The sequence below is a fragment of the Columba livia genome, chromosome 11 (genome assembly GCF_036013475.1).
Source record: "Columba livia isolate bColLiv1 breed racing homer chromosome 11, bColLiv1.pat.W.v2, whole genome shotgun sequence".
Lineage (NCBI taxonomy): Eukaryota > Metazoa > Chordata > Aves > Columbiformes > Columbidae > Columba > Columba livia.
This window is the reverse complement of record NC_088612.1, coordinates 21,145,133-21,172,080: the sequence shown is the minus strand read 5'-3', so window position 1 is coordinate 21,172,080 and position 26,948 is coordinate 21,145,133. Positions and strand designations below refer to the sequence as shown.

The following is a 26,948-nucleotide window of genomic DNA, read 5'->3' as shown; positions in this document are numbered from 1 at the left end:
CCCTGCACCACCCAGTCCTGGGCACTGGGACCAGCGTGTGTCCCCAAAGGGTGTCAGTGGCTTCCTGAGAACCACCAGGTCCAACTCTGACCATGGGGTGACCACTGTGGTGAAGAGGAGCAGTACAAGCATCCCGATGGAGTGTCTGCTGCTCACAGCCATTTGGTGGGGTCTCCTGCAGGTGCTGCTCTTCAGCGAGGAGGCAGAGAGGAGCAACTTTATCGGGAAGCTGCAAAGCTACTTGGAGGAGAGTGGCCTTGACCTGCACATGTCCGAGATGAAGGAGCAGAGCCTGATGAAACGGGCAGTCACCCAGGAGCAGAGAAAACAAATTCTGGAGACTTTCTTCAGGCACCTGTTTGCTCAGGTATGTAGAGGTGTGGCTGGCTCTGCATGGAGGAAGGTATTTTGGTATTGATTAAGCAAAGAACATTGCTGCTGCTGCTCACCGTAAGAGCTGGTAAGCCATGCACAAGGAAGCTTCAGGACCAAGGGACATTTCCCCTTGCAGAAGACAAAAGGCTGTGGTGGTAAAAGTGTCTGGAGTTGAAAAGGGACTTTTGGATGACATAACTGAGGTCTCTGTAGTGGTTGGTGGTGTTTAGTGTGGAAGTCACGTTGTGTAGGAGTGACACAGCTGTGGTATCTGCTGTAGGGTTTGTGCTGGGGGAGGCACCGGTGTCTGTGCAATAGGTTGGGCAAGTGGACACCGGCCTTCTGCTCTGCCAGCACTCACGGGACTTCTTTTGTGGGACACAACCTGCAGGTGCTGGAAATCGATAGGTCCGATGCCGGGGAGCTCAACTTCGAATCTCCACAGAAGGCCAAGGAGTCCCTGACGTGTGAGCTGAGCAGGGCTGAGTTTGCCGAGGCCCTGGGCCTCAAAGCCCACTCCATGTTTGTGGACTCCATGTTCTCCCTGGCCGACAAAGATGGCAACGGCTACATCTCCTTCCGGGAGTTCCTGGACATCTTGGTGGTCTTCATGAAAGGTGAGAGCTGGAGCTGGCCTTCATCTCTTGCCCCAAGTCCTGGCAATGCCACCAGCAGAGTGAAGGACAAGATACATCCAGCAGGTTAACCTGTAGACACTTCTACAGATTAAAATCCCCTTCACTTAGGACAGCTTCAACTTGAATTATGGGGCTGTGACAATGTAATTATGTTTTCTGTAAGACTGTCCATGAGGGGAGCCATCTCAGAGCAGTGATTTACTGATCTGTCACCGCCATGGACAAGTCTTCTGAATGGATCATGCATCCTGTCCTTGAAAGACAAAACAGCCGTATCAGACATCACATTTGATCCCCCCTAAATGACCACTGGGAAAGCAGGTTCATATATGGAAGTGGTGAATGCCAGATTTTATCAAAGGAGCTCCCAGAAAAATCATCACTGTGCAAAACCCCATTTTGAGTGTGAAAAATAATGCCCAAGAAAGCATCAGTATCTACCTGATTTTTCACCTTGCACTTGAGGAGGCCAAGCAGAGGCTGTTCCCACTGTTCACGGTGCGCTCAGCCGTGTGATCTCAGTCTTCTCGGAGCTGGGTGAGACTTTGCTGCAGACCCAGACTCTCAAAGACAATGTTTGAAAGCACTTTTGCCAGTGAAAACAGGATCTTGTTCTTACTTCGCCTCTTTCCCTCCCCTCCAGGGTCCCCAGAGGAGAAGTCCAAGGTGATGTTCAGGATGTATGACATTGATGAGAACGGGTTCCTCTCCAAGAAGGAGTTCCTGAGGATGCTCAGGTACTTCTCCTCATTTCTCGAGATGTTTTCACAGTGTCTGTAAACAGAGATGTCTCCAAAAGCAGCTCCAGATTCTGTGCTTAGTTCCCCAAGGGTGCTGTGGGAGAGCCCACGGGTTCAGCATGCGCAACCAAGAGACCATTTCTCCTATGAAATTGGTCTGGGGCTCTGCCCTGGGTTATTTTGCTTATAAATATCTCAGGGTGGGTGTCAGAGGATGGACCAGACTCTGTTCAGTGGTGCCCAACGCCAGGGTGAGGGGCAACGGGCACAGACTGAATCACAGGAGGCTCCATCTGAACATGAGGAGAAACTTGTTTGCTGGGAGGTGCCAGAGCCTGGCCCAGGCTGCCCAGAGCGGGTGTGGAGTCTCCTGCTCTGAGACATTCCAACCCGCCTGGACCCACCTGTGTGATCTGCTCTGTGACCCTGCGTGAGCAGGGGGGTTGGACTGGATGATCTCCAGACCCCCTCCAACCCCAACCAGTCTGGGATTCTGTGATTCTGTGATGTGAAGGACTCAGGCTGTGGTCCCATCTCCCCTCCTTGCTCCAGGTCCTTCATTGAGATCTCCAACAACTGCCTGACAAGAGAGCAGGCGGAGCAGGTGACCGAGTCCATGTTTCGGGCCTCAGGCTTTGAGGACAGGGATGAGCTGACATGGGAGGATTTCCACTACATGCTGCGGGACCACGACACAGAGCTTCGTCTCACCCATCTCTGCCTCAAAGGTCAGGTGCACAGGGTCACCGCAGGCCCTGCAGGGCTGGAGGTGATGGGCAGCACCCAAATCGTGTCCCATCAATCCCTCCAGCCCAGCTGCAGTAATGGGGCATCAGCTGTCGCTCCATGTACAACATGTTTGGGTTCTCTCCGAGCCTCCCCCCACCCCAATCCTGCCCAAACATTGTCCACTGCATCTCACAGACTCTAAATAAAACGGCTCTTTGTCCTTTTTGCTCCTGAAAGGTGTCCCCGAGGAGCTCAAGCAAAACCTGCACAACCGCGTCTCCTTCATAAAAAAGAAAGAGTAAGCTCTCCTCTTGCTGCTGCTGCTATATACGGGGAAATGGGGACAATGCTGCCAAAGCCCTTCCTGCAGGTACAGCTTTGGGCTAGATGTAGCTCTGTGTCCAACAGGACCATCTCAGAGGAGAAAGACCCAAACCTGGACAATGTGAGTCACTACGTGGAGCAAGAAGGGCAAGAGCTGAGGAGGAGACCAGGCAGAAAGTGAGTAATGTCCTCTTCTCGCTGGGCACGCTGCTCGGGTTCGGTCCAGCCTGGTTGCTGTTCCTCATATCTCCAAGTCACCTCAGCGAGGACGGTGCTGTAGGGTGATGGGTCTGGGTGATGTGCAGGAAGGAACCAGTGAAGTGGTTGTTACCCATGGCCAGAACATCCTGGTTTGCCTTAGTAGCTCCAAGGACCTTTCCCTAACCCGCAATCAGTTCAATATCACTATGAAAATTATCCTTTATAGTTCTTATCTACTGTTTCATTTATGAGTCACTATCTGCATGTTTGCTATTGGCTTTCAAAAGTGCTCCAGCCTGCAGGATGACCTGAGATCACCCGCTGACACCATGCCCTGCACGTCACCGCTGTCACCGGTCCGCAGAGGTGGCCACCAGGATGAAGACCCAAACCTGGGCAGCGTGGCCTGGGCCATAACTTTGAGATGACACCATCCCTCCTCTTTTTCCCAGGGTGAACCAGTACCAACTGCATTTATACACTGAAGCGCAACGGAAGAAGTACGAGCGGAACAAAATCCAGCAGAAGATCCAGGAGTTCAAGCGCTTCATTGAGAATTATCGGCGCCATATTGTCTGCGTGGTCCTCTTCTCGGCTATCACCGCCGGTGTATTTGTGGAAAGAGCCTACTGTGAGTGCCCAGCCAGAGCAGGCCTGGCTCCTCAAAGCTGCCGCTTGCGTAGGGCATGCTGGGCTGTGAAAGGTCCCGGCTCAGCTTTGGGCAACAGGGCTGGTCCTCCCTGGAATAACCAAAGGGTTGCGGAGGTTGGAAGGGACCTCTGGAAGCCTCTGGTCCAATGCAAGGCCAATTTCACAGCTGAATCAGGCTACTGAAGGCCATAATTAGAGAAGGTTTGTAGAGGTCTGAGGTTGGAGATCCCACCACACCTCGTTGGGCTTGTGCTAGTTTTTACCATCCTCTAAACCTGAATTTCCTTCAGTGAAAGTCATGCTGTTGCCTCTCATCCTTTCGCTGTGCATCTCTGAGGAAGACTTTGGCTCTCTCCTCTCTGGAACACCTGTTAAGTTGTTGCAGACAGTGACAGGGTCTTCCCCAACCAGTCTCCTCCAGCCTGAACAAGCCCATTTCCTTCAGCCTTTCCCTTATGCAACATCCTCCAACTCCCACCCATCCTGGTGGCCTCCACTGGACTTGTTCCCGTTTGACACGTCTCATACTGGGATGCCCAGCTGAGGACACTGTACCAAGGTGCAGTTTCACAGAGGAGGACAATCACCTCCCTTGACCTCCAAGGAGACCCTGTCACCAGCAGCTCTGGGGTGTCTGACACAGCGAATCGTGCCCCTGTCCCCACACAGCCCTATCCCTGGTGACCGTTTCATGGTAGAGCTGCACAGGTGGCTGTCCCCTTGTTGCAGGAAGGGTCATGGCCTTCGACGCTGACCACATTGATGTCTTCTCCTCTCTCTTTCCCCAGACTATGCCTTCGCATCCCCCAGCACTGGAATCGCACAGACCACCTTTGTGGGGATCATCATCTCCCGGGGATCGGCTGCCTGCATCTCCTTCATGTACTCCTACATCCTGCTCACCATGTGCCGCAACCTCATCACTGTCCTGCGGGAGACCTTCCTCAACCACTACATCCCCTTCGACGCCGCCGTGGACTTCCACCGCTGGATTGCCATGGCCGCCCTGATCTTCTCAGGTAGGTGGGCTGCTGGGGGATGCATGGCCCGTGAACCACAGCTGAAGCAGGGGGACCAGCCCATCATGGCACAGCAGGACCAGGCAGACTCTTGAAGGCCCATATGGAGTGCGGAGAGACACAGATGTTTTGCACCAGAGAGGAGGAGGAATTGCCAGGTCCCTGGCACGTGGAATCATAGAATCGTTCTGCTTGGAAGAGACCCTTAAGATCATAGAGCCCAATCACAGCCTAACTCTAGCACTACCCCATGTCCCTGAGAACCTCATCTCCGTCTGTCCAACCCTCCAGGGATGGTGACTCCAGCACTGCCCTGGGCAGCCTGTTCCAATGCCCCACAGCCCTTTGGGGAAGAAATTGTTCCCAAAATCCAACCTCAACCTCCCCAGTGCAAATTGAGGCCGTTTCTTCTCATCCTGTCACTTGCTACTCAGGAGAAGAGACCAACGCATCAGCAGGATCTGCCACATCTCCACCCACACCAACAGTGCTGCTTTTCTCTCCTGCTTTTCTCTTCCAGTGCTCCACACTGCAGGTCACATAGTGAACGTCTACATCTTCTCAGTCACGCCCCTCAGCGTGTTGTCCTGCCTCTTTTCCAGTGTCTTTACAGACGATGGGTAGGTGACTTCTAAAACACCATCCAGAGTGTCCTGAGCATGGATGGGAGTGGAAGTGGAAACCAGGAGTTTTCTCTGGCCACTCCATGCTGCAGCCTCTTGTCCTTCTCCAGGTCACAGCTCCCACAGAAGTATTACTGGTGGTTCTTCCAAACGATTCCAGGTGAGACCACCTGCCCTGCCTATGTCCAGATGGAGCCCATGTGATCCCTGCTGAGACCTCCCAACCTCTTCTCTGGCAGGCATGACCGGAGTGCTGCTGCTGGTCATCCTGGCCGTGATGTACGTGTTCGCCACCCACCACTTCCGACGTGTCAGCTTCCAGGGCTTCTGGATCACCCACCATCTCTACGTGCTGCTCTACGTCCTGGTAAACCCTTTGGGTTGGGAGGGTGGATTGGTGGCCAATGCATCACAAGCCCAGGGGGCAGCCTGGTCACCAAAGGAGCTGGTGGCCGCAGTCCTGGCTGCTGCCGAGCTGCCACCAAGTCAGACAGAGTGGTGGCTTGTTGGGCTGAGTGTGGTGCTGATGGCGGCTGCTCCCCGCCCAGGTCATCATCCACGGCAGCTACGCACTGATCCAGCAGCCCCGCTTCTACGTCTACTTCATCATCCCGGCGCTCATCTACGGCGCGGACAAGCTGCTCAGCCTGAGCAGGAAGAAGGTGGAGATCAGCGTGGTGAAAGCCGAGCTGCTGCCCTCAGGTACCGCGTCCTCCACGTGGGCTGCAGCAGTGCAGGGGACACAGCAGCCGGCCCTGCCAGCACGGGGTGGCAGCGGATCCCAAACCGGGTGGCAAGTGGGTGACCCTGGCACCAGGAAATGTCCTCACACATGCTGGTGGGTCAGGCTGGCATCTCCAAGCATTAGCTGTATGTTGCCCCAATGCCTTTGCAGCACTTCTGCATGGCAAGAGTCTTCTGTGCCACCCCTTCCCCCCAGACAGGGAAACTGAGGCACAGAGCTTGGGCCATCACCCACGGGGATTGGTTAGCTGCCCAGAAGACCTGTTTGGCCCCAGGGCTGTGGCCCATCACAGCCTCTCCAGCACCCTGATCCCTGAGCTCCACGCCTTGTCCCCAAGCCCCATCCCACCCGCCCTGTGCACAGCTCCATCTTTCCTTGAGCCCACTCATCTCCCCAGCTTTTCCTGTCCAACACTCCATTTCTCCACCTTAACAACGTCCCCATCCCCGTCCCGCCAGGTGTCACTCACCTGCGGTTCCAGCGGCCGCAGGACTTTGAGTACAAGTCGGGGCAGTGGGTGCGCATTGCCTGTGTGGCCCTGGGCACCACCGAGTACCACCCCTTCACCCTGACCTCGGCGCCACACGAGGACACACTGAGCCTGCACATCCGAGCCGCGGGGCCCTGGACCACGCGCCTGCGGGAGCTCTACTCCCCGGAGAGCCTGGCGCTCATCGGCAAGATGCCCAAGGTGAGCCCCACGCTGCTCCTCCGGGGACATCTGTTCTGGGTGAAAGCAGCGGGTTGGACTGAATGATCTCCAGAGGCCCCTTCCAACCCCAACCAGTCTGTGATTCTGTGACCCAAGCCCAAGAGCAATGGGTTGTGCCCAGCCCGTGGTGCTTCTCCAGCCTTGAAAGAGGCCAAGCCGTGGGCAAGTGGAGGAGGGAGATGCTCTGCTGACAGCTGTCCCCCTTCCAGCTCTATCTGGATGGGCCTTTTGGCGAGGGCCACCAGGAGTGGAACAAGTTCGAGGTGTCGGTGCTGGTGGGAGGAGGCATCGGGGTGACGCCCTTTGCGTCCATCCTCAAGGACCTGGTCTTCAAGTCATCCATCAGCTCCAAGCTGCTGTGTAAGAAGGTAAGAGGAAGCATCTGGAGGACAAGAGCCCTCCCCGGTTGCCTCCTGCTGCTGTGGCCTTGTTGGGGGCAAAATTCCCCGTGACCCAGCTGGGAAGGAGCCCCATGGACGTGCCAGCTCCATGCTGAGCCTCGTCCCCGTGTGCCGCAGATCTACTTCATCTGGGTGACGCGCACGCAGCGGCAGTTCGAGTGGCTGGCGGACATCATCCGCGAGGTGGAGGAGGCGGACGGGAACGACCTGGTCTCTGTGCACATCTACATCACGCAGCTGGCCGAGAAGTTTGACCTGCGCACCACCATGCTGGTGAGCCTGGCCACCCACTGGGAAGGCTGCCACGGCATGCTGGGCCATGCTGGGCCACCTGACACGCACTGGTGTCTTGCAGTACATCTGCGAGCGGCACTTCCAGAAGGTGCTGAACAAGAGCCTGTTCACGGGGCTGCGCTCCATCACCCATTTCGGGCGCCCTCCCTTCGTCCCCTTCTTCGACTCGCTGCAGGAGGTGCACCCCGAGGTCAGTGCTTGGCTGGGGATGGGGGGGACACTCACCCACCAGTCTGGAGGACTGGAGCTGGTCCCAAACTGTCCTCCTGGCCCTGGAGACCTTGGTGGCATCTGCACCAAGGGTAGGTCAGGAGAGGCATGAACCCCACTTTGCCTCCGGAGCTGGGATGAGCTGCAAGACTCAGCGATGCCCCCTGGCGCTGGCAGGGACCCTGGGTGGTCCCATCCTTCCTCCATGGCCCCAGCAGCTCCATGGGGAGGTGACAACCTCCCCAAAAGCCTCCTCAGACCAGGCCAGAGCCATCATCTGGGCCCAAAGCTGCTGGAGGGCACAGGGCCAAGGGGAGCTGGGCTGGGGGGGAGCTGGTGCTGTGAGGTTTGAGCCCTTTGGTTGCTTCTTCCCCAGGTGCAGAAGATCGGGGTGTTCAGCTGCGGCCCGCCCGGGATGACCAAGAGCGTGGAGAAGGCTTGTCGGCAGCTGAACAAGAAGGACCAGACCTACTTTGCGCATCACTATGAGAATTTCTGACCCTGCCCCGTGCTGTTTCACCCCCCGGGCTGCAGTCATTGAAAACGTGTGTTCCACCCCAGCGCCTGTGTGACAATTCTCCAGGTGGTCACGGTCCTGGGCTCCCACCCCCAGGAGAAACCCACCCATGGCTGAGCTGGGATGCTGAGACCAGCTCGGGGTGCACCAGCACAGCGCTGCCATCCCAGCATCACCCCGCACGGCCATGGTGTGACCCCAAGCATCCTGCTGCCCCCATGCACCCCTGCAGCCCCACACCAGGGTCGGGCTGACACGTCCCAGTCCGGAAAAGCCGGTGTTTGAGTCAAGCCTGGCTCTAGCACATTAGCCCCAAGTCAGAGCCTGGGTTACATGGGGAACGGCTCTGAGTGGCTTTGGGGAACAGCCCGGTGCCTGCACCCCCCAATTCACAGCAATCTGGGGGACCTGCACTTGGGGTGAGGAGTCAGAGAGCTCCCCACCATCCCTTGTTTTGAAACTCAGCTTCACTAACACGCTCACTAGTGCCTGCTCGTTAGCACTCCAAGCCTTCCCTGGCTTTGCACAGGTGGTCCTTGGCTTCTTTCAGCAGCATCACACTTAGATCAGGGATCACTGGGGTTTGTTTAACCAAGGCCTGGCTTTGCATCGCTGGGCTGCTGCTCTCGCATGCTGTGATTGAGCTTAAATAAAGCTGATTGAAGTTTTAAAACATTTTCTCGCTTCTGGCGGTTGTGTTTTGGTGACCTGGAGCCTTGCCAGCCTTGTGGCACAGTGCTGGCCTTGCTCTGAGTTGGTTTTACCTGCTCGGGCTGACACGCTCACAACCCTGTTTACTCCACTTTGCTGCTCCGGGGAGTTCCCCTGGGTTACGTCTGAGCAGACTCGCAGGGCCCTACCTCTGCCAAGATGAACTTAGTCACGTCTGCAATAAACACAGGCTTTGATTTACAAGCAGCTGGGTCATTTAAGGATTCACAGTGCTGCCAGCATTGAGCTCATCTGCAACCCTCAGCCCAGGGGTCCGCAGGGTCCCTAAAGTCAGAGACCCCTTCAAACCACCCACCCACACTTGAACAAACACAAACACAGCAGGTAGGCAGCATTTATTGAGGAAAGTTCAGTACCGGCCCAAGAAAGGGACTGATCTCCCGGTGTTAAAATTAACCATAATTAAAGATGAGATTTTATTATGTGCAACCTGCTACTTCACTAGTACCTGGTTCTTGGCTCACAAACTCAGCAGGAAGCTCTGATATTCCCCCAAAGTTGTAATTTGTTTGCAGTGGTAAAACCTTTGAGTGATGCTGTCCCTTACCTTCTCACCTGCGCTTCCCCACACGCTAAAAAGCGAGCTGTGCCCCCAGCCTCACAGGGAGCCACACGGGACAGGGCTCTCTGCCTCAGTTACCCGCACACACCCCCCAGTGAAGCTCTGCAGATCCTCGCTGCCCCGCATGGAGCAGATACAGTCCCAGCTGGCCTCCAGATGTCTCCTCCAAAAAAGCTCTGGGCTCACACTCTGCTGTTTGCAAAGAGCACAGAGAGAACGACCTGAACGTGCAAGGCTTTGTTCTAGGGGCTGTGCAGCCCCTGAGCATCCCCGAGGGACGGGGCGACTGGAAAGCGCAGGGTTCACACTGGGCTCCCCAGAGCTGGGTGGGAAGGCGGAGTGCCAGCATCTCCGTCCTCCCGTCACCCCACGCCCGGTGACGCCTCCCGCAGCACGTCCAGACGGACACACAGGCGGCTCTGCCTGATGCAGAGAGAACCAGGCTCTTCTGGGTCCGCCAGAGGAGAGCCAACGATGTGAACCATCGTCTAAACAAACAGCAGCACTTTGATTCAAATCTTCTGATTTCTAGTTACCTGTTAGTACCCTAACAATGTATCTACCCCTCAGTGCCATTCACCCTTATTATGGTTTGATTTTTTAGCTCTATTACAAAGCTGTGCCTGCATAAGGTGACGGTGTAAACACGCAACAGCCAGACATCGGCATCCGGTGGCCTCTTGCTCGGCGTCCTGCGCAGGCAGCATGGTGGGGACGGGGCCGGGACGGTGGTGGCTCAAGGGTTGTGGTCAGTGGGGTCACACTTCAGCATGACTTTGATCCCCTCACCCCTCCTGGTGGTCTCAAAGGCCTCCAGGGCCTTTTCCAGGGGGAAGCGGTGGGTGACCAAGGGCTTCACGTTGATCCGCTTGGATGCCAGCAGAGCAATGGCCACCGGCCACCTGCCAGGGGAACAGAGTGGGAGGTGAGAGAAGTCGCCAGTTTGGCACCCCAAGGAAAGAGCACAGAGGAGCCTGGCTTTGTAACAGTGATTTCCACAGCAAGGGAAACCAAGGGGAGTTTTTGTGGCCAGGAAGCCAATGGTACCTGGGGTGGGTTAGAAGGGGGTGGTCAGTAGGTCAGAGAGGTTCTCCTGCCCCTCTGCTCTGCCCTGGGGAGACCACACCTGGAATATTGTGTCCAGCTGTGGCCCCTCAGTTCCAGCAGGACAGGGAACTGCTGCAGAGAGTCCAGCGCAGCCACCAAGATGCTGAAGGGAGTGGAGCATCTCCCGTGTGAGGAAAGGCTGAGGGAGCTGGGGCTCTGGAGCTGGACAAGAGGACACTGAGGGGGGACTCATTCCTGGGGATCAATATGGAAAGGGGGAGTGTCAGGAGGATGGAGCCAGGCTCTTCTGGTGACAACCAGTGACAGGACAAGGGGCAATGGGTGCAAACTGGAACACAGGAGGTTCCACTGAAAGATGAGAAGAAACTTGTTTGGGGTGAGGGTGGCAGAGCCTGGCCCAGGCTGCCCAGGGGGGTTGTGGAGTCTCCTTCTGTGCAGACATTCCAACCCGCCTGGACACCTTCCTGTGTAACCTCATCTGGGTGTTCCTGCTCCATGGGGGGATTGCACTGGATGAGCTTTCCAGGGCCCTTCAACCCCTGACATTCTGGGATTCTGTGGGAGGCGGGACAAGCCAACTGCTTTGTGCTGCTGGGCACTGAGGCGGGAGGCACTGCCACACGCAGAGATCTGGAGCTGCTTCACCCTCCAAATGAGTGAAAATCATGGGTAACAACTGAAGCATCGAACAAAAAATAAAACTGCTGTGCTGCTCTTGTCCTGCCCCCTCCTTTGCAGACTGATCGCTGTGGAGTCCAAACTCACCACCTCGGTGCAGGGAGAAGAAAGAAATAACCTTGATCAGCTTCCAGCCTCGGCTTGGGCTGAGCCTCATGCGATTTGGTCACCTCATTGCTCCACTTGAATGGGCCAAATTAGAGTGATAGGGATACAAAGGGATGCAGCAGCTAATCTAATTTCCAAACCACCTACTTAAAGACATTTGTCATTTTAGAGCAGAATAGAATAAAATTATTTTGGTTGGAAAAGACCATCGAGATCATCGAGTCCAACCATAACCCACCCCAGCACTGCCCCATGTCCTGAGAACCTCATCTCTGTCTGTCCAACCCTCCAGGGATGGTGACTCCAGCACTTCCTTAAGAAAGAGCTTGACTGCGCCTCACAAATCCTCACTGGAAAACAACCTCTACGCACTAAGTGGAGATTCCTGCTCTGCAAGGGAGAAACTACAGCTCTGAAGACACGAGGAACCAGGCTGCGAGGGCGCAACGCTGGCTCTGCCCAAGGAGAACAAGACCAAGGAGGGAACAGCTGAGCTTTTCCTTCCTTCAGGCAAGACCAGCTCTCATTACGCTAAAATATCCACCTGTGCTCGAGCCGTGCGGCTCAGCAATCCGCACAGAGCACACACACCTTCACACCAGCTCCGGATATATCCAGAAATGTCTCCTCCAAAACCCCCAGCACCCAGCCTGCCCTTTCTACAGGACATGAGTTGAAGGCATAAATACTACTGACAATTTTTAAATCATTCTGGCCTGCTTGCTTACAGCAGATTAAGGGTTTGTTGGGCCTTTTGTTTGCACCAAATGCTGCGTTGAAATAGGACAGCGGGACAACCCAACTGGACAGCTCTGCGGTGGTCAAGGCTCTTCCAGGGAAAAATGCAAGACGTATCCATCACGCTGCCTGCACCGCAGTGCTGGGATCACAGAGTGACATGGGGTTCAACCCACTATATGGAAAACCAGCCTTTTCTGCGACCTCTCTCCTTGTGGAAAGCAAGAATACCCCAAGGCCAGAGCTGGAGACACATCAGGCCACCTCGCAGGAGACTCACGTGTTGCAGTAGCGGAAGATCCCCCGGATGTCGACTTCCCGCACGGCCGCGTTCACCACGGGCAACGTCACCATCTCAGGCCCCAGCCCCACCAGCACCAAGGTCCCACCAGAACGGGTGGCCTGGAGAACAAACACACAGATATATGCTTTATTTTGCAATAAAATCAAGTCACACTTTGAGGCTGTAACGGGCTGTCCAGGGTGCAGTGGAGAAGCTGGGGAGAGGCAGGATGTTGTCAGGAGGCCCTAAGCCTGAAACATGCAATAAATAAGGCTTAAAAAGCAATCTTTCAAAAGTCCCTGAAGGGTTTTGGTATCTAAATCTCATTCTGATAAACAACTCGCACTCAGGAGTACAAAAAGTACTTCCAGATTTCAGTGGGAGAGATTTAAAACCAAGAGCCCAATGCTCCACTGGAATGTCTCTTTTTGCAGCTTGTCCCATTTGTCTCCTGTCCTTTCTCTGTGAAACTCTGTGCTACCTTCTCCACATCCTCCATGACAGCAAGACACCCCCTCCTCAATTGCTTGCATCACCTGCCGGCACTAATTTTCTTAATTATTCTCTTTATTTTGACATAACTTCAATGTAATGGAAGCTGCTGCCCTACTTGTTCCAGCTGCCAGACACGGTGGCGCAGCCGAGCTTGGGTTTCACTGTGGTCTCTGCTAAGTGGTAAAGCACTTGAGCATCAATTCAGACAACTATTCCTCGCCATCTGCAAAGGCGTTAACTCTTTAATTCCCTCTCTTCATTTGTCGTCTAATGAGCACCTTCTCTCAGTGAAACGAAGCGCTAGGGGAGGGAAATAACTTGCCGTTCACCGCAGAAAGGACGCGCGTCGCTGCTGCGCCCCGGGGCCGAGCGGTACTCACGTAGATGCCAGTCTGGATGCAGGCCTGCACCCCGGTGCACTCCACCGTCATCTCGGGCATGCAGCCCAGCAGAGCCTCCACCTTGGAGGCCACCTCCTGCGGGGTCTCGGTCGTCACCTGGATGGTGAAATCCGCCCCCACCTCCTTGGCTTTTTGCAGGCGAGAGGCGGATAAATCTGGGGAAAGACAAAACAAGGCAAGAGCTGGAGCCTGCAATCTGCTTCCTATCTCAACAGAGCCACCTGCTTGGGGGACCAGCTCTCACCTATCTCAGGAGAGAAGAGAGAATTCGTTACATGGTAGGAGAAGATGGAAAGCTCCAGCCCACTAGTACATTCTCAAAAATTTATCTAGACCACCCAGACCAAAGTAGGCAGGACACCATCGAGGGGCCCTGATGGAAGCACATTGATCTGGGGTCTGAGCACGCGTTCACAGCTATAACCAGGAGAGGAAAGAAAGGGTCTAAGCTCCCTCCCTCAAACTCACGCAGGGCAGGGAGGAGACCTGCCTGCTTTTCCCGACAGGCAGAAAAGGACAAGTGATGGGGACAACTCAAAGACTTGGGAGATGCCGAAGCTTGGGGGTGTGATTCAAAGAGCTTAAACTCACAGACAAAACCTGCACCATGCAAAGCAACGTCCAAGGGGAGGAACAACTGTCACTGCTAGACCCAAGGGGTGTCTTCTATGAGAACATTGGTTATACATCTAGGGAGATCTAGGTTATGGTTGGACTTGATGATCTTAAGGGTCTCTTCCAACTGAAATTTTATGATCCAAAGGGCACCAGGCAGAGACAAGGTTGCTTTGATTTTACACCCCGATGCTCAGAAATGACCTGGCTACACACAGCACAAGACCAAGGAGCCTTTCAGACTGGAGACGTCGGGCTCAGAGGATCGTTAGCACGGCCATTTCGCTTCTAACGGTACCAGATGAGAGCAGATCATGAGCTGTCTGGTCTACAGTGTGCTGGCACTCATAAAGATGTTCAGATCAAAGGAGGATGTATACTAACAGCCAAGATGTCCTAGAACCAAGACTGAAGGGTGGGCAATGTCTCCTAGACTTGAAGACTTGGAAAATCATGCTTTGCCAAGGCCATACTTGCTTCCAGGATGCACAGCATACTCACTGCAAAGAAAATACTGCTCCCACGGTCTTCAGGGAAGTTAAAGGTGGGCGTAGGGGGAAATATTAAGGGAAAAGAGGAGGAGGGCAATGCCGCTGCTCCGACATGAGCCGCTCTGACTCAGCGCCAGGAGGAAGCCAGGCCAGAGGACCTGCCCTGCCCACCGCACCGCGAATGTGATGCTCTTCACCACCGGGATGGGTGATGGATGTGCCCCGCCAGCAGCAGGAGAGGTTGGGATGCCGTCTGAGGGGACACCCAGCGAGATGAGCACCCAGGAGGTCTGTGGAGGGAGCTTCAAGAAGTGAGAACAAAGAGTCATAAAACGCAAGCGAAGGAGAGAAAGCCAAGGCTGAAAAGTTGAGGGCAGCGTCACCCCGGAAGCCTCGACGTGGGTTCTGCTCCCTGTGGCTGCAGGAGATGCGAGTCACTTCTGTCCCTCCAGAGCTCTGAGCCTCAGGTTATTGTTTGCAAGGTCTTTGCGGGCAGAGTTGCACCCAGAGACCTCCGAAGGCACAAGAGCTGCTATTTCTGAAGCACCTGAAGAGCTGAGAAGCACTTCTACCTGGTGGCTGCTGTCTCCCAAATCTCCGTGTGCAGCGAGGAGACCACAGCGCTCCCACCACACGCCAAACTCCCCACGACGTCCCCTGCTCACAACACCCGTGAGCAGCAGATACCGCTGGATTCAGCCGTCTGTACTATCTGCCCACTCACTAATGTATTTTATGCTCTCTGGCAGAAATACATCCAGACACAAGTGTCTTGGAGCAACAGGAGAGACAGGCTGTCCTGCCAGGCCACAAAAGCTGCTCTCAGGCAGCAGAACTCCACATCTCAACTATAGTTGCCCTCTGGTTTGCTGACCTGCTCGGGTAGGACATCCTGGGGCTGGAAAGGCACACAGGACGCGGCAGCAACACCATCAGACCCAACTGTGCTACCACCTTGGTACACCTGGCCTAATGAATCACTTAACGAAGCAGACAGATCTGCACATTATCAAATGAGAAGGTCACCACGTCGTTTAGAGCTCCAGACACTTGTGAGTCTCAAGAAGGACTGAGTTGTTTGGATTTGCACCCTCACTGTGGCTGAAACCCACACTGCTCTTGGGAAACTCGTCTGTTATACAATTAAAGGTTGCATCTCGCCTCTAGGCAGAAATTTGTTTTCACTTCCTGGCTGCTTGGAGCTAATTAAAGTTTTGGCTGCCAGATTAAGAGTTCTTGTATCTCCGCTCCCATGGAAGTTATTACACTTAAGCTTCTCGTGATGGTTTATAAGCCAACTTAACAGGCAAATACTCTGGAAGCTCTCACACTTTCTATGTTGATCTTTTTCCACAAAGGAGCTGAACTATGTCCAGTTATTCATCTTCCCTGACCTTGACTTCCAGGGTTTCTGGAGACACCAGCACCCAGGACTTCTCACTGAGACAACGCAAGGCGAAGTTTCCCTTAAGCAGGAATTACTAAGCACTTTTAGTGACAGAGCGAGGCGAGACATCCCAACACTGCCATACGAACACCCAAACTGTCCCTTCACTTGCTGGTGATTAAGGCTGCTCTTTTATGAGCTCGTAAGGAGAAAAGCAGTTTTTCAGTGACGTCCACAGGCAGAAGGACAGGAGAAGGTTGCCCATAAAAATCAACCAGGAGGAGTGGAGGAGGAGCGGAGAAAACCACAGACCTTAGGGAAGAGAAGATGAGGACCCACGGAACAAACTGATCTTCTGCCACCCAACTGCAGGCCATTAGGTACAACACACACCCCCCAAAAGTGAGAACACCAGCCTGCCAGGGAGAAGAGCAAAGGTTACCAGGAGCACTAACAGCTTTTATCACCAAGCTCTGGCACAGACCAGCCTTTGGAAGGTCAGGCTGAGAAATCAGTGTCTAATTATGGTGCCAGCTGCTCTCTGGGGGTCCCAGGGAAGGGACCCGACCCCTCGGCAGAGACGTAACTTTCCTAGACTCCTTGACTCCAGGTGTGCCAAAGACAATTGCCACAGAAGCTGCAGGAGGCGAGTTCTCCCCTGGTCAGGAAAAAGCTCTTGTAGGTATTTCTGTATTTGTGTGCAGCCTGTCAAAACAATCTCAAACATTTCAACCCTTAAGCGCTGCCAAAAGCTCTTCACAGACAAAACGCCTCATAAAAACCCAAAGAATCTGGTAGCAAAGCACAAGAGGGGCCTTTGTGGGCACACAGTCACCTGGCAGGTGTTGGCTCCTAAAGCCGAGGCAAAAAGCAGTTCCTTAAGAAGGGCAGCAAAATCCCCCGCAGCAACGAGCCAAACTAAACCCTTTCCTTGGCTCGCATCACGTACAAATATTTGACCAGGGCCAGCACCTCCATGGGTGTCTCTGAGCATCTCCGCCAAGGACCTCCCAGGTGGAAGTTGTCTATGAGTCAGGATTGTTACCTAGGCCAAGGCGTAAAGATCGGAAGGGGTTAATTCCATGACGCTGAGCTTGCTGACCCTACAAACCAGGTACCAAGAGCTTCCTACCATCACCTGGAGCCCTGAAGCGGCTGCCTCAGCCCCACCAAGCCCTGCCAGCTCACCCAGCCCTTCCCCACCCACCCATGGGCCCACACCAGCCCCTGCACCAGCTCAGCTTGTGTGTGATTCAAGAGGCAGAGCTGCTCCTCCTGCTAGAGCAACCATCATCCCCAAATGACAATGCTTAGCGCAATCCGAGGCCCAGACTGATTACGTCCACCGAGGACACGCCTGCAGGGTGGGGTGAGCGGAGTGAAAAGTGCCCTGGACTCAGCAGCAAGTGGATTTAGGGAGGAGAAGGCAACCACCTGCCTTTGGTTCTGACGTGAGCTACTCCTGAAGAATGCTTCTGCGAAGGCAAGAGGGTGCAACCTGAACGTGGTCTCTCAACCTGAAAATGGCAAGAGGTCAAAACCAGACCTGGCCCGAAGCGTGGGAGGTGGAGTGACAGCCTTCTGAAAGGTCCACGTTGGGTCTTGGGCCCAAAAAAGCCACAGCAACCTGTGTTTGTTGTCTAGTCGCACCTGTAACCACCCCCCGGTCACCACTGCTCAGAAGGATCAGAGCGGTGGAAACGTCACTTCCAGGCCCTGCCCAAGCCCCAGGTGGAAATTTCAACCTGGGGACCTCCTCAGGTTCCTCCAGGTCTCAGTTCTTCGGGACAAGGTACACCAAGAAGAGCCTGACCTTCGAGGAGAGGTGGAGTGAGCTGGGCTGGGGTAGGAGGGCAAAGAGAAGAGGAATTGAACCCCAGCAGGAAGAAGGGCAGAAGAATTAGAGAGGGACAATGTGTCGGGACACAGAAAGGACTGTGAAAACATGTTCAGGCCATCTCCGTGGACTTCTAGAGGAAGGAAGAAACCTGCTCAGAGCAAACTTCCCAAGAATAGCTCCAAACAGGGTATAAAATATGCTGTGTCGCATGGTCTGTGTGCCTAGGTGAAGACCAGAAGCAAATACAATCAAGGTCTATAAGCACTACAGGGAAGATGAAACCTGATCCTTAAGGCTTATGAGCCAAAGGCAAAACACAAAGCTGCGGTTAGAAGAGCTCAAAATGGAAAAACCCCAAACCAAACCCCAAACAAACAAAGAGGCAGTGATCAGAGGTGCCAGGAGCAAACAGAGCTTCTGTAACTCAGAGCTTTGTCACACAGTGTTGCCTCTTCCCAAAAGACCTGCTCAGAGTCTGAAAAAGGTCTCTAGGCTTGACCCAATGGCCACTCATGAGCTGCTGGTTTATTGTCCTTGAAGCACTGTGGTTACTCCACCTGCACAACTTGCCTGCGTCGGGAAGCAGAAGTTATTACCCAGGTCTGCTAACCTCACAGAGAAGCATCAGCTGTGACCTGCACCTTCTCACAGACCCCAGTTAGTGGGGATTAAAGTCTTGTCCTGAGGAACAAGGTGTTAATTAGGATTCCCTCCAGAAAGGCACATTACTACTCCATTCATAAACAGACTTTCCATTGTGCGTGGGCTGCCTTCCCCAGTGGTTACTTGAAAGAATAATGTGGAACGAGTCAAAGTGTTGTATTTTGGGAAACAGGCACACTCTTATAGGTTAAAAGGACTTACCTGTAACTACCACAGCTGCTGCGCCCATCATCTTAGCAACAAGCACGTTAACGAGGCCAATTGGTCCTGGGTACAAAGGGAGAACATATGGAAGTGGCGGAGAGCAGCAGCGTGGGCTCAGCGTGCTCCCGGGCAGCAGGAGGCTCCGGCTGCGCTCCGGGTCTCTGGGATTGCAGCAGCACCACAAGCCCGGGGCAGCGAGACCAGAGGAGCGGCTGCTGCATGAGAAACTCCGCAAGGAAACCAGCGCCCGCTGCTCTGCCCCCTCAGCACACCCAGACCCTGCGCATTGCGTTTGGGCTGCGCAAAACGCAGCGCTGGAGCGCAGCACCCCGTCCATCCCCTGGGGACTGAAAATGTTCACCGTACCGGAGCCAGACACGAAGACTTTGCTTCCCAGAGTGACTCCCGCCCTTTTGCAGGCATGGATTCCCACCGAAAGCGGCTCGATAAGGGCTCCTTCTTCAAAGGTGACGTTATCTGGAAGCCTGAAAGAACCAGACACAAGCAACAGTCACCAAAGAGGTTTATGGGGGGTGATGAGGAAAGCCACAGCATTTGAAATGCTGAAACCCCAAACACGGGTCTAAACCACAGTGGCGAAACACACTCTCATTGTATGGTCTGAGAAATGCAGGGCTGGAAGGCATTTCAAGTGGTTATATCCCTCTTAAGCAGCAGCCAGGACACCTAAATCATTTACCAGTGAGGTTTGCCCGAGCACCAAAGGCAAACTTCCCCACCCCATCTCTCCAGTACTTGGTGAGTCAACCCTAAAACTCCTTCGCCACCCTCGGAATAAACCCCACAGTTGTGTATGTACCACCTGGAAGTCTGCCCTGCGGCTGGGACCCACCACTGAGCTCCCAGACCCCTCATCTGGGTTGAATCGTTCAGCTCTGCACTTTTTGAAAACATCTTGCTGGCAATGGTGATGCCATGGAGAGCAAAGGTCTCCCCATCACCCCCTGGATGTCCTCACTTGATGCACCAAGTACTTCAATCAGTGGATTGGTCCCAGCACGAAGTGTCCCAGCAGTCAGGAAAATGTGTACAGTGGGTGTCTAACACCTTCTGGACACAAGCAGCACTGTAATGCAGCGGTGGAAAAAAGCAGAGTGGGGCAAAAGCCATCTGAACTGCTGCCAGAAATAAATCCCAACCCTCCAGAAAGCCACCAGCGTGGGCTCTCACGCGGTGCTGGGAGCTGTGTCTGCGAGGAAAGTCTTTGTGACAGCCCTGGGAAGCCTGAGGTCAGATCTCAGCCAGGCCAACACAAAATAAGGGAAATGACAGTTGTGGGAAGGCAGCTGTAAGATGTCTGTATGTCCCTTATCTCCAGGAGGCACCGAAGGGCTGATTCCAAACGTTTAGTTGCCCGAGAGTCTGGCATCACATTTGGCATCACATTCACTCCTACTGGGTCTCCCATCAACGGGGAGAGCAGCTCTGCAGCACGATCCCCCTCCATCACTCTGCTCGGAGTGCCCAGCACAGTCTGTCCGCCTGCAGAAGGACAGACAACACCTGCCAAAATGTGTGAGAACCCAGGGAGCTCAGACATCATCTTTTCTCAGCAAATCCGCGCTGGCAGTGACTTTGTGCCAGGGAATGAGCTCTGCATCGGATGGGCATGGCCCTGCGGATTCGAACCCACGGGCACCAAATTCAGGCTTTGCATTTCACAGCCTAAGAAAAAAACAATATAGCCCAAGTAATATTTACTCAAATTGAAGAAAGCAATCTCTCAAAGCAGATCTCTCCCTGGAAGAAGACAGCTACAAACCAGCCACTTCCTCCCAAGCAAAAGCTTGTAATGCTATTTTAACAGTACACAGGACATCAGTGACAGTGGGTCTCGACAGGGAGAAGTTTGTCCCATCCAGAGCAACATCTCTTGACACCGGCTGCTCGGGGTTTGCTTTGAAAGGAGCCTCCTGCTCGAGAACTCTCAGGAGAAGAGCACTCAAGCATCAACTCCCGACCCTCTGCAGATCAGCCCTGAGGATGGAAGCACCAGCTCCACACAGACTGAGAAAGAACAAGCTCCACAGGTAGATCAGTCTCGGGAGGCCACGACCTGAGCCTATTTTTAACTCATTGTGTAAATGCATTTATGCAAGTATAACACCGCAGAGGTTTGTTTAGGTTTCTAGAGTATTTGCCAAAGTACTTAAGCACAGACTTGCTTTTAAGCAAATGCGTCAGTCCTGCCACAATTAAGAGGAGATTCCAGTTTGCTGAGCTGGATAGGAAAACAGACACGTAACGCCGGCAGCTTAGCGGGGCCGCTCAGCACCACGAATTAAAGCAGCATAGTAGGGACACTGCTTTCTGTTCCTGCTCTGCTCTGAGCAGGATGACTTTGTTGTAAGTGACACAGCGAGGTGTGAGCAGTCAGTGTGGTGCTTCCCAAAAGCCGCAGCAAAGCTCACTCAGCTCAGAGAATCAAAGACCTCCAGGCACCGTCCTAAGAATGCGAAGATATAAAAAGACGGCAGAAAAGAAACCAAGAGGAGGGGGCAAATAGTAAAATAATTAGAGGGTAAAGCAGAGGTGACATCCCAGGAAACACACGAGAAATGTTTATTTATGTCTGGCAGCAGAGGGGATAAACTATAGCTGCCTGACAAACCCTTTGCAAAGTGGCTGCCATCCAAGCCTTGAACATGTTATTTATGGATCAGAAAGCAATAAAACCCTTTGTGTTCAGGTAAAGAGAGCTCCCTGCAACACTCAAAAGGGCCACGAGGCGATTGCTTCAGCTAATCCCTCCCAGGGAGTCTATATTTCTCCGCAGAGAGGGCACCGACTAACTTGTAGCAGTAGCTGGCGTTGTGCTTGTAGTAGCGGCACAAGTTGCCGTCGTCGGGAGGCGTCGCGCAGAAGAAGATGGTTGGAGACAGGTTGTAGCGGCCGGTTTTGCAGAACTCGTCCATTTCTCTCGGGACGCCGGGCTCGATGGCCACTCGGTCACCTGCCAGGGTGAAAGCAGACCGAGTAACTCACGAAGAAGGTGGGCACGTAGGTACAAGTCGCATCAAACCGGGGAAGATGGCGTGAAACCCCAGTACGAGAGAAACACGAGGGACGTCTGCTGAGAAAGGTGACGCTGCTGCACCAGCCAAACTCCCGACGCTCCCTTCACTGTGGCTGCATCACCGAGATCTTCGCCGCTAAGTGAAAAGAGCTGCTGTTTGAGGCACAGACACAGATGAAAGCTCAGTCACACACAAACCTCCCCAGCTGCCTTGTGCTCAGCAAAAACGCAGTCCTCATCTCAGGTGATCAGGTTTTTTCCCAAATCTGTAGTAACTGGAACAGTAGATAATTAGCCTTTTTCCCTGAAAATAAGCCCTACCCCAAAAATAAGCCCTAGCATGCTTTTTCAGGATTTCCAAGGATGCTCAAAATATAAGTCCTACTCCAAACATAAGCCCTAGTTAAAAGTCACTATAAAGTCAATTTAAAAAGTGTCCAGGCAGCTATACATGTAAAAAAGTAAAATTAATTGGCAACGGAATGCAGCAGGAGCAGACAGACCCTTCACCAAGAAATGCAGACACCCCCGAAAGAAATTCACAATGGAATTCAGGGCTTGGAGAGTTATGATGATGTTCCAGAAGATAATGACATGACCATGTTTGAATAAATGTTGACTTTTTTGTTCAAGAATCATTTTGGTTGGAAGAGACTCTCAAGATCATCAAGTCCAACCATACCCCAACTCTGGCACTGCCCCATGTCCCTGAGAACCTCATTTAAAAGCCTTTTCAACCCCTCCAGGGATGGTGACTCCAGCACTGCCCTGGGCAGCCTGTTCCAATGCCCCACAGCCCTTTGGGGAAGAAATTGTTCCTACAAAAATTTCCTACGATGAAGCTGCCCAGACGGGACAAAAATTACTTATTTATTTGCAATCACGAGGCAGGATGGACTAAAGACATGAATGTACGAGCACACTAAACTTGCAAGTACACAAAGAACACAAGACAGCCCTTTTTATTCAGCAGATGAAGCCAACAAAGCCAAATCTCTCCACCAACAGACTTTCAGTTGGCAGGAGGATGGATTGAAGCAAAAAGCCACCTAGCCCACTGCTCCTCAACTTCCCAGCTTAGTCATTCGTCACAGAGATGGTGATACACATCTCATCTCATCATTATTCAATACATTCATAAACTATTTGGACGAGGGAATAGAGTGTACTATCAGCAAGTTTGCTGATGACACGGAGCTGGGAGGAGTGGCTGACACTGGAAGCTGTGCTGCCATCAGAGACCTGGACAGGCTGGAGAGCTGGGCGGGGAAACATTTAATGAAATAGAACACGGGCAAGTGTAGAGTCTTGAATCTGGGCAGGAACAACCCCAGGTTCCAGTGTAAGTTGGGGAATGACCTATTAGAGAGCAGCGTAGGGGAAAGGGACCTGGGGGTCCTGGGGACAGCAGGGTGACCATGAGCCAGCACTGGGCCCTTGTGGCCAGGAAGGCCAATGGTACCTGGGGTGGGTTAGAAGGGGGTGGTCAGTAGGTCAGAGAGGTTCTCCTGCCCCTCTGCTCTGCCCTGGGGAGACCACACCTGGAATATTGTGTCCAGTTGTGGCCCCTCAGTTCCAGCAGGACAGGGAACTGCTGGAGAGAGTCCAGCGCAGCCACCAAGATGCTGAAGGGAGTGGAGCATCTCCCGTGTGAGGAAAGGCTGAGGGAGCTGGGGCTCTGGAGCTGGACAAGAGGACACTGAGGGGGGACTCATTCCTGGGGATCAATATGGAAAGGGGAGTGTCAGGAGGATGGAGCCAGGCTCTTCTGGTGACAACCAGTGACAGGACAAGGGGCAATGGGTGCAAACTGGAACACAGGAGGTTCCACTGAAATCTGAGAGGAAACTTGTTGGGGGTGAGGGTGGCAGAGCCTGGCCCAGGCTGCCCAGGGGGTTGTGGAGTCTCCTTCTGTGCAGACATTCCAACCCGCCTGGACACCTTCCTGTGTAACCTCATCTGGGTGTTCCTGCTCCATGGGGGGATTGCACTGGATGAGCTTTCCAGGGCCCTTCCAGCCCCTGACATTCTGGGATTCTGTGATCTCCTCCTCCTTGGAAACTTCACTTTTTTAATCTCTCTTTGGAAAGGAGAGCAGAGCTGCCTATAGCCGTGCGGTGACAGCCGCTTATTGAGCCTCTGTCCCTTTCCTAACACCGATCTTTGGCTGTGTCAGAGCCAAAGGCCTCTCTGCTCAGCAGTGATGCTCAGCCCATCATTTTAGATACAAAGCTGGTTTTGTTTCCTCTGCAGCGAAAACCACTTTATTTGCATTGACATTGATCTACATCTTATTACCCGGGCACCCGTAAGGTCTCTCTGCAACTCTTAACAGCAGGTTGTTGGCAAAAGCAACGTATGTGTTTTCTGACCCATTATCTATCTACTTTAAAAGGCACCCCGTAGCAGTAGACATTCTGCTCTGCATTAAAATCAAGTCAGAGCAGCTCAAGATATCACAGGATCAAGCCTACTGAAGAAATACCATAAACTACAGGGGCCAGCACGGTGACAGCCTTTGAAAAGAGACGGTCACGCTGTGGAATTCACAGCTCAGAACATCAGATAAATTCACCCAACAAAAAAGCACAACCTGTTATCAACGCATTCTCACGAACCGACCGGCAGGAAAACAAATAGAAAGCCATTTTTCGTTCCAGGTACCTGGTTTCAGATGAGTCACTCCCGATCCCACTTTGATGACGGTCCCAGAAGCTTCGTGCCCCAGCACCATGGGGTTCTTCACCACAAAATCCCCGATGCGGCCGTGCTGCCAGTAGTGAACGTCGGAGCCGCAGATCCCAACAGAATGCATCTGCAGCAGCACCTCTGCCGCAAAACAGAAACACAGTTCTTATAAACATCTTACCTTCTCGGGAGAGCAACACGTGTGCTGTCCCCGTGTCCCAGCGCAAAGGCCAAGGCGGCACTGAAACATCTGAATTTATTAGCATTAAATAAATGTAGCAGAACAGCACATGCACGCATAAGGATGGGTGGCGTGTTCACGAGACGTCTGCTGAAATACAAAGGGTTGACAAACCAGGAAAGCTTAAAGACCCCCATCAACAATGCTTATACAATCTCAGAGGGGCATAACTACCGCTGGAGCAAGAATGAAAGAGCAAGTCTGTTTAATTTTCTCCTTTTCCTAAACCATGATTTCAGCCCTGGAGAGTCAGTGAATCAAATTCCCACCCTGTTTCCCCGAAAATAAGCCCTACCCCAAAAATAAGCCCTAGTTATGGTTCGTTAAAAAAGTCAATTTAAATAGCTATACATGTGAATAAAGTAAAATTAATTGGCAATAGAATACAGCAGGACAGATAGACTCTTCGCCAAGAAAAGCAGACAGCTGATAGTTAACTGACATTTGTACATTATAAGCAAGTGACTTGGACATGAGGTGCTGATTTAAAGAAAGCGCTGTTGCTGGACATGAGAAATCGGGGCTGATGGTTCTCAAGAAAATGGAGTCACAAGAAATTCACGATGGAGTTCAAGGTTTGGAGAGTTATGATGATGTTCCAGAATGTGACATGATTACGTTTAAATAAATGTGGATTTTTTTTGTTCGAGAATAAATGTAGATTGTTGATCATGGAAAAATAAGACATCCCCTGAAAATAAGCCCTAATGCATCTTCTCAAGCAAAAATTAATAGAAGACCCTGCCTTATTTTCAGGGAAACAGGGTATCAGCCCATATGCCCAGCCTATTAATATTGAGTCCTGCAGTGAGATCATCTGACATGTCCCAAAAGCCATTTAACATGAAATACGTGAACTGAGGAGACAGGAGGTGGAAAAGGGCAGATTAAGGGAGATCTGCCACTGCTCCAGCTCTTCTTTTCTACTGGAAATTCAGTGTTACCTGTTTCAACCATATTTTCTTTTTTCAGATTATTTTATACTTTCTCAGAAATACTATCTCTCCTTGCAACATCAAGGACCGACGAAAGAGAGTGAGGAAAGAAAGGGATTGTTAAAAGAAGCAGACAGAAGCAGTCATCTCCAGACCTACCGTTGGGACCCGGTTCTGGGATCGGACGGTTTTCCTATGGACAAAAAGAAGATACAAAAGCGTTCAGTTGTCTGTGCGTGGCCATGGGAATACCTGGTGGGAAGTCAGCCCAGGGTGGCTCAGGTAAATCCGTAATCACCTTCTGTAACCAGGAAGATTCTGAACCACCTCTTCCTATAAAAAGTTGATATTGAAGTGCTTTATTATTACTATAAGTAATAGGAAATATTTTACTATGTAATAAAGTATAAATCAACTGTAAATATTACTGTAAATCACATTTAAAAGCACATCCTCTTGCGGGATGAAGGATAAAACCAGAATCAAAGCAGTCACTTGGCCCCAAGTCGCCCTGCACTGAACTCCCACAGCTGCCTCAAAAGAGAAAGGCATCATTTTGTTGGGTTTTACAACCTCAGGACAGTACAACACCCACCTCTAGGATCGAGCCCCCACCAAAGTTAATTAGTGCTACCAAGGAACTCTTCATAACCATCTGCTGCACATTTTCTTTGCATCTTAGAGCCCAAAACCGAGCGCAAGACCTTTGAGTGCAGCTCCTATTCGCACAGTTCCTTTAAAAAGTATCTGTTACGCACATATTAAGGAGCCCACGGTCAGTTATTTCTCCTCGCCAGAACATCTACTTAGCAAGAAAATTGATCTCTGGATTTGAGAGATGCACAATCACTTTTAGCCCTCCACGTATTCACTGTCACAGGTAAAAGCTGCTACACAACACGGAAGACGAGATTTCCCTCCTGTGGCGAGAGCGGGGAACCCCCTCTTACTTTTGGGGAGCGCTGGTTTGCGTTCTAGCTAATTAAATCCATTCTCAATCCCAGCATGACTCCTCAACTAACACTTTGGACTTGAGCAATTTAATGGCACAAAAAGAACACCTGCTGAATAATCAGCAGGCAGGACGGCCTGAGTTGTGTCAGCTGGAGCGCAAATCAAAATACAACCCAACCTACTGAAAGCTCAGTGCTCAGAACTGCACCTGCATTTTGGGGTGTTTGTTTTGTCCCACCAAGGGCACAGCCCAGAGCATCATTTTTTAAAAGAAGTCGACCTAAATGTAACCTCCTACACAGAAAATATCTGATGAGCGTGCAATACGCTTTTATGTTTTTAAATAACAGCTGTGCTGGAAAACAGACGTTTTGGTGGAAAGTAAATCCCCTGGAGTGATTTGCAGAAAACAGGGGTGACCAAACTGGACCCCAAAGCATTTCAGAATGTGTGTTCTGCTCACTGAAAGACACAGAGACGGGAACTGGCAGAACGGAGGATGTGAAGGAAACAGAGCAACTGTTTTCTGTGGAAGGAGACATGTAAAGAGAGGATACGGTACATGCATGAGAAACAATAAATCCTCAAGTGGCAGCAAATATGAGCCCGTGGCAACCGCCTCAGACCAAGAGGAGAGTCAACAATGAAG

At 52.5% G+C, this 26,948-nt stretch overlaps 2 protein-coding genes across 4 annotated transcripts in view; one reads left to right on the top strand and one right to left on the bottom strand.

The window, feature by feature from the left end:
• The window catches only part of DUOX2 (dual oxidase 2), a 29,604-nt gene extending 20,752 nt beyond the window's left edge, over positions 1-8,852 (top strand). Inside the window, exons 18-34 of the mRNA XM_065076336.1 lie at positions 182-367; positions 767-992; positions 1,657-1,750; positions 2,306-2,481; positions 2,720-2,780; positions 2,891-2,983; positions 3,460-3,638; positions 4,447-4,677; positions 5,198-5,297; positions 5,411-5,460; positions 5,540-5,667; positions 5,849-6,002; positions 6,504-6,736; positions 6,967-7,125; positions 7,276-7,431; positions 7,514-7,642; positions 8,039-8,852. Coding sequence (XP_064932408.1) covers positions 182-367; positions 767-992; positions 1,657-1,750; positions 2,306-2,481; positions 2,720-2,780; positions 2,891-2,983; positions 3,460-3,638; positions 4,447-4,677; positions 5,198-5,297; positions 5,411-5,460; positions 5,540-5,667; positions 5,849-6,002; positions 6,504-6,736; positions 6,967-7,125; positions 7,276-7,431; positions 7,514-7,642; positions 8,039-8,161 — 2,478 coding nt within the window. The 3' untranslated portion in view covers positions 8,162-8,852. The remainder of the gene's footprint in view (positions 1-181; positions 368-766; positions 993-1,656; positions 1,751-2,305; positions 2,482-2,719; positions 2,781-2,890; positions 2,984-3,459; positions 3,639-4,446; positions 4,678-5,197; positions 5,298-5,410; positions 5,461-5,539; positions 5,668-5,848; positions 6,003-6,503; positions 6,737-6,966; positions 7,126-7,275; positions 7,432-7,513; positions 7,643-8,038) is intronic.
• SORD (sorbitol dehydrogenase) overlaps positions 1-26,948 on the bottom strand; it is a 42,564-nt gene that overhangs the window by 13,551 nt on the left and 2,065 nt on the right. For 2 of the 3 annotated variants that reach the window (XM_065076338.1, XM_065076339.1), the window contains exons 2-9: positions 25,505-25,538; positions 24,146-24,310; positions 21,259-21,418; positions 18,811-18,929; positions 18,442-18,507; positions 13,224-13,399; positions 12,346-12,467; positions 9,232-10,375 (exon numbers count right to left, since the gene is read on the bottom strand). In XM_065076338.1, coding sequence (XP_064932410.1) covers positions 10,210-10,375; positions 12,346-12,467; positions 13,224-13,399; positions 18,442-18,507; positions 18,811-18,929; positions 21,259-21,418; positions 24,146-24,310; positions 25,505-25,538 — 1,008 coding nt within the window. In that variant the 3' untranslated portion in view covers positions 9,232-10,209. Of the gene's footprint in view, positions 1-9,231; positions 10,376-12,345; positions 12,468-13,223; positions 13,400-18,441; positions 18,508-18,810; positions 18,930-21,258; positions 21,419-24,145; positions 24,311-25,504; positions 25,539-26,948 lie in introns of those variants that run through there. The other variant, XM_065076337.1, reaches the window with a different exon arrangement.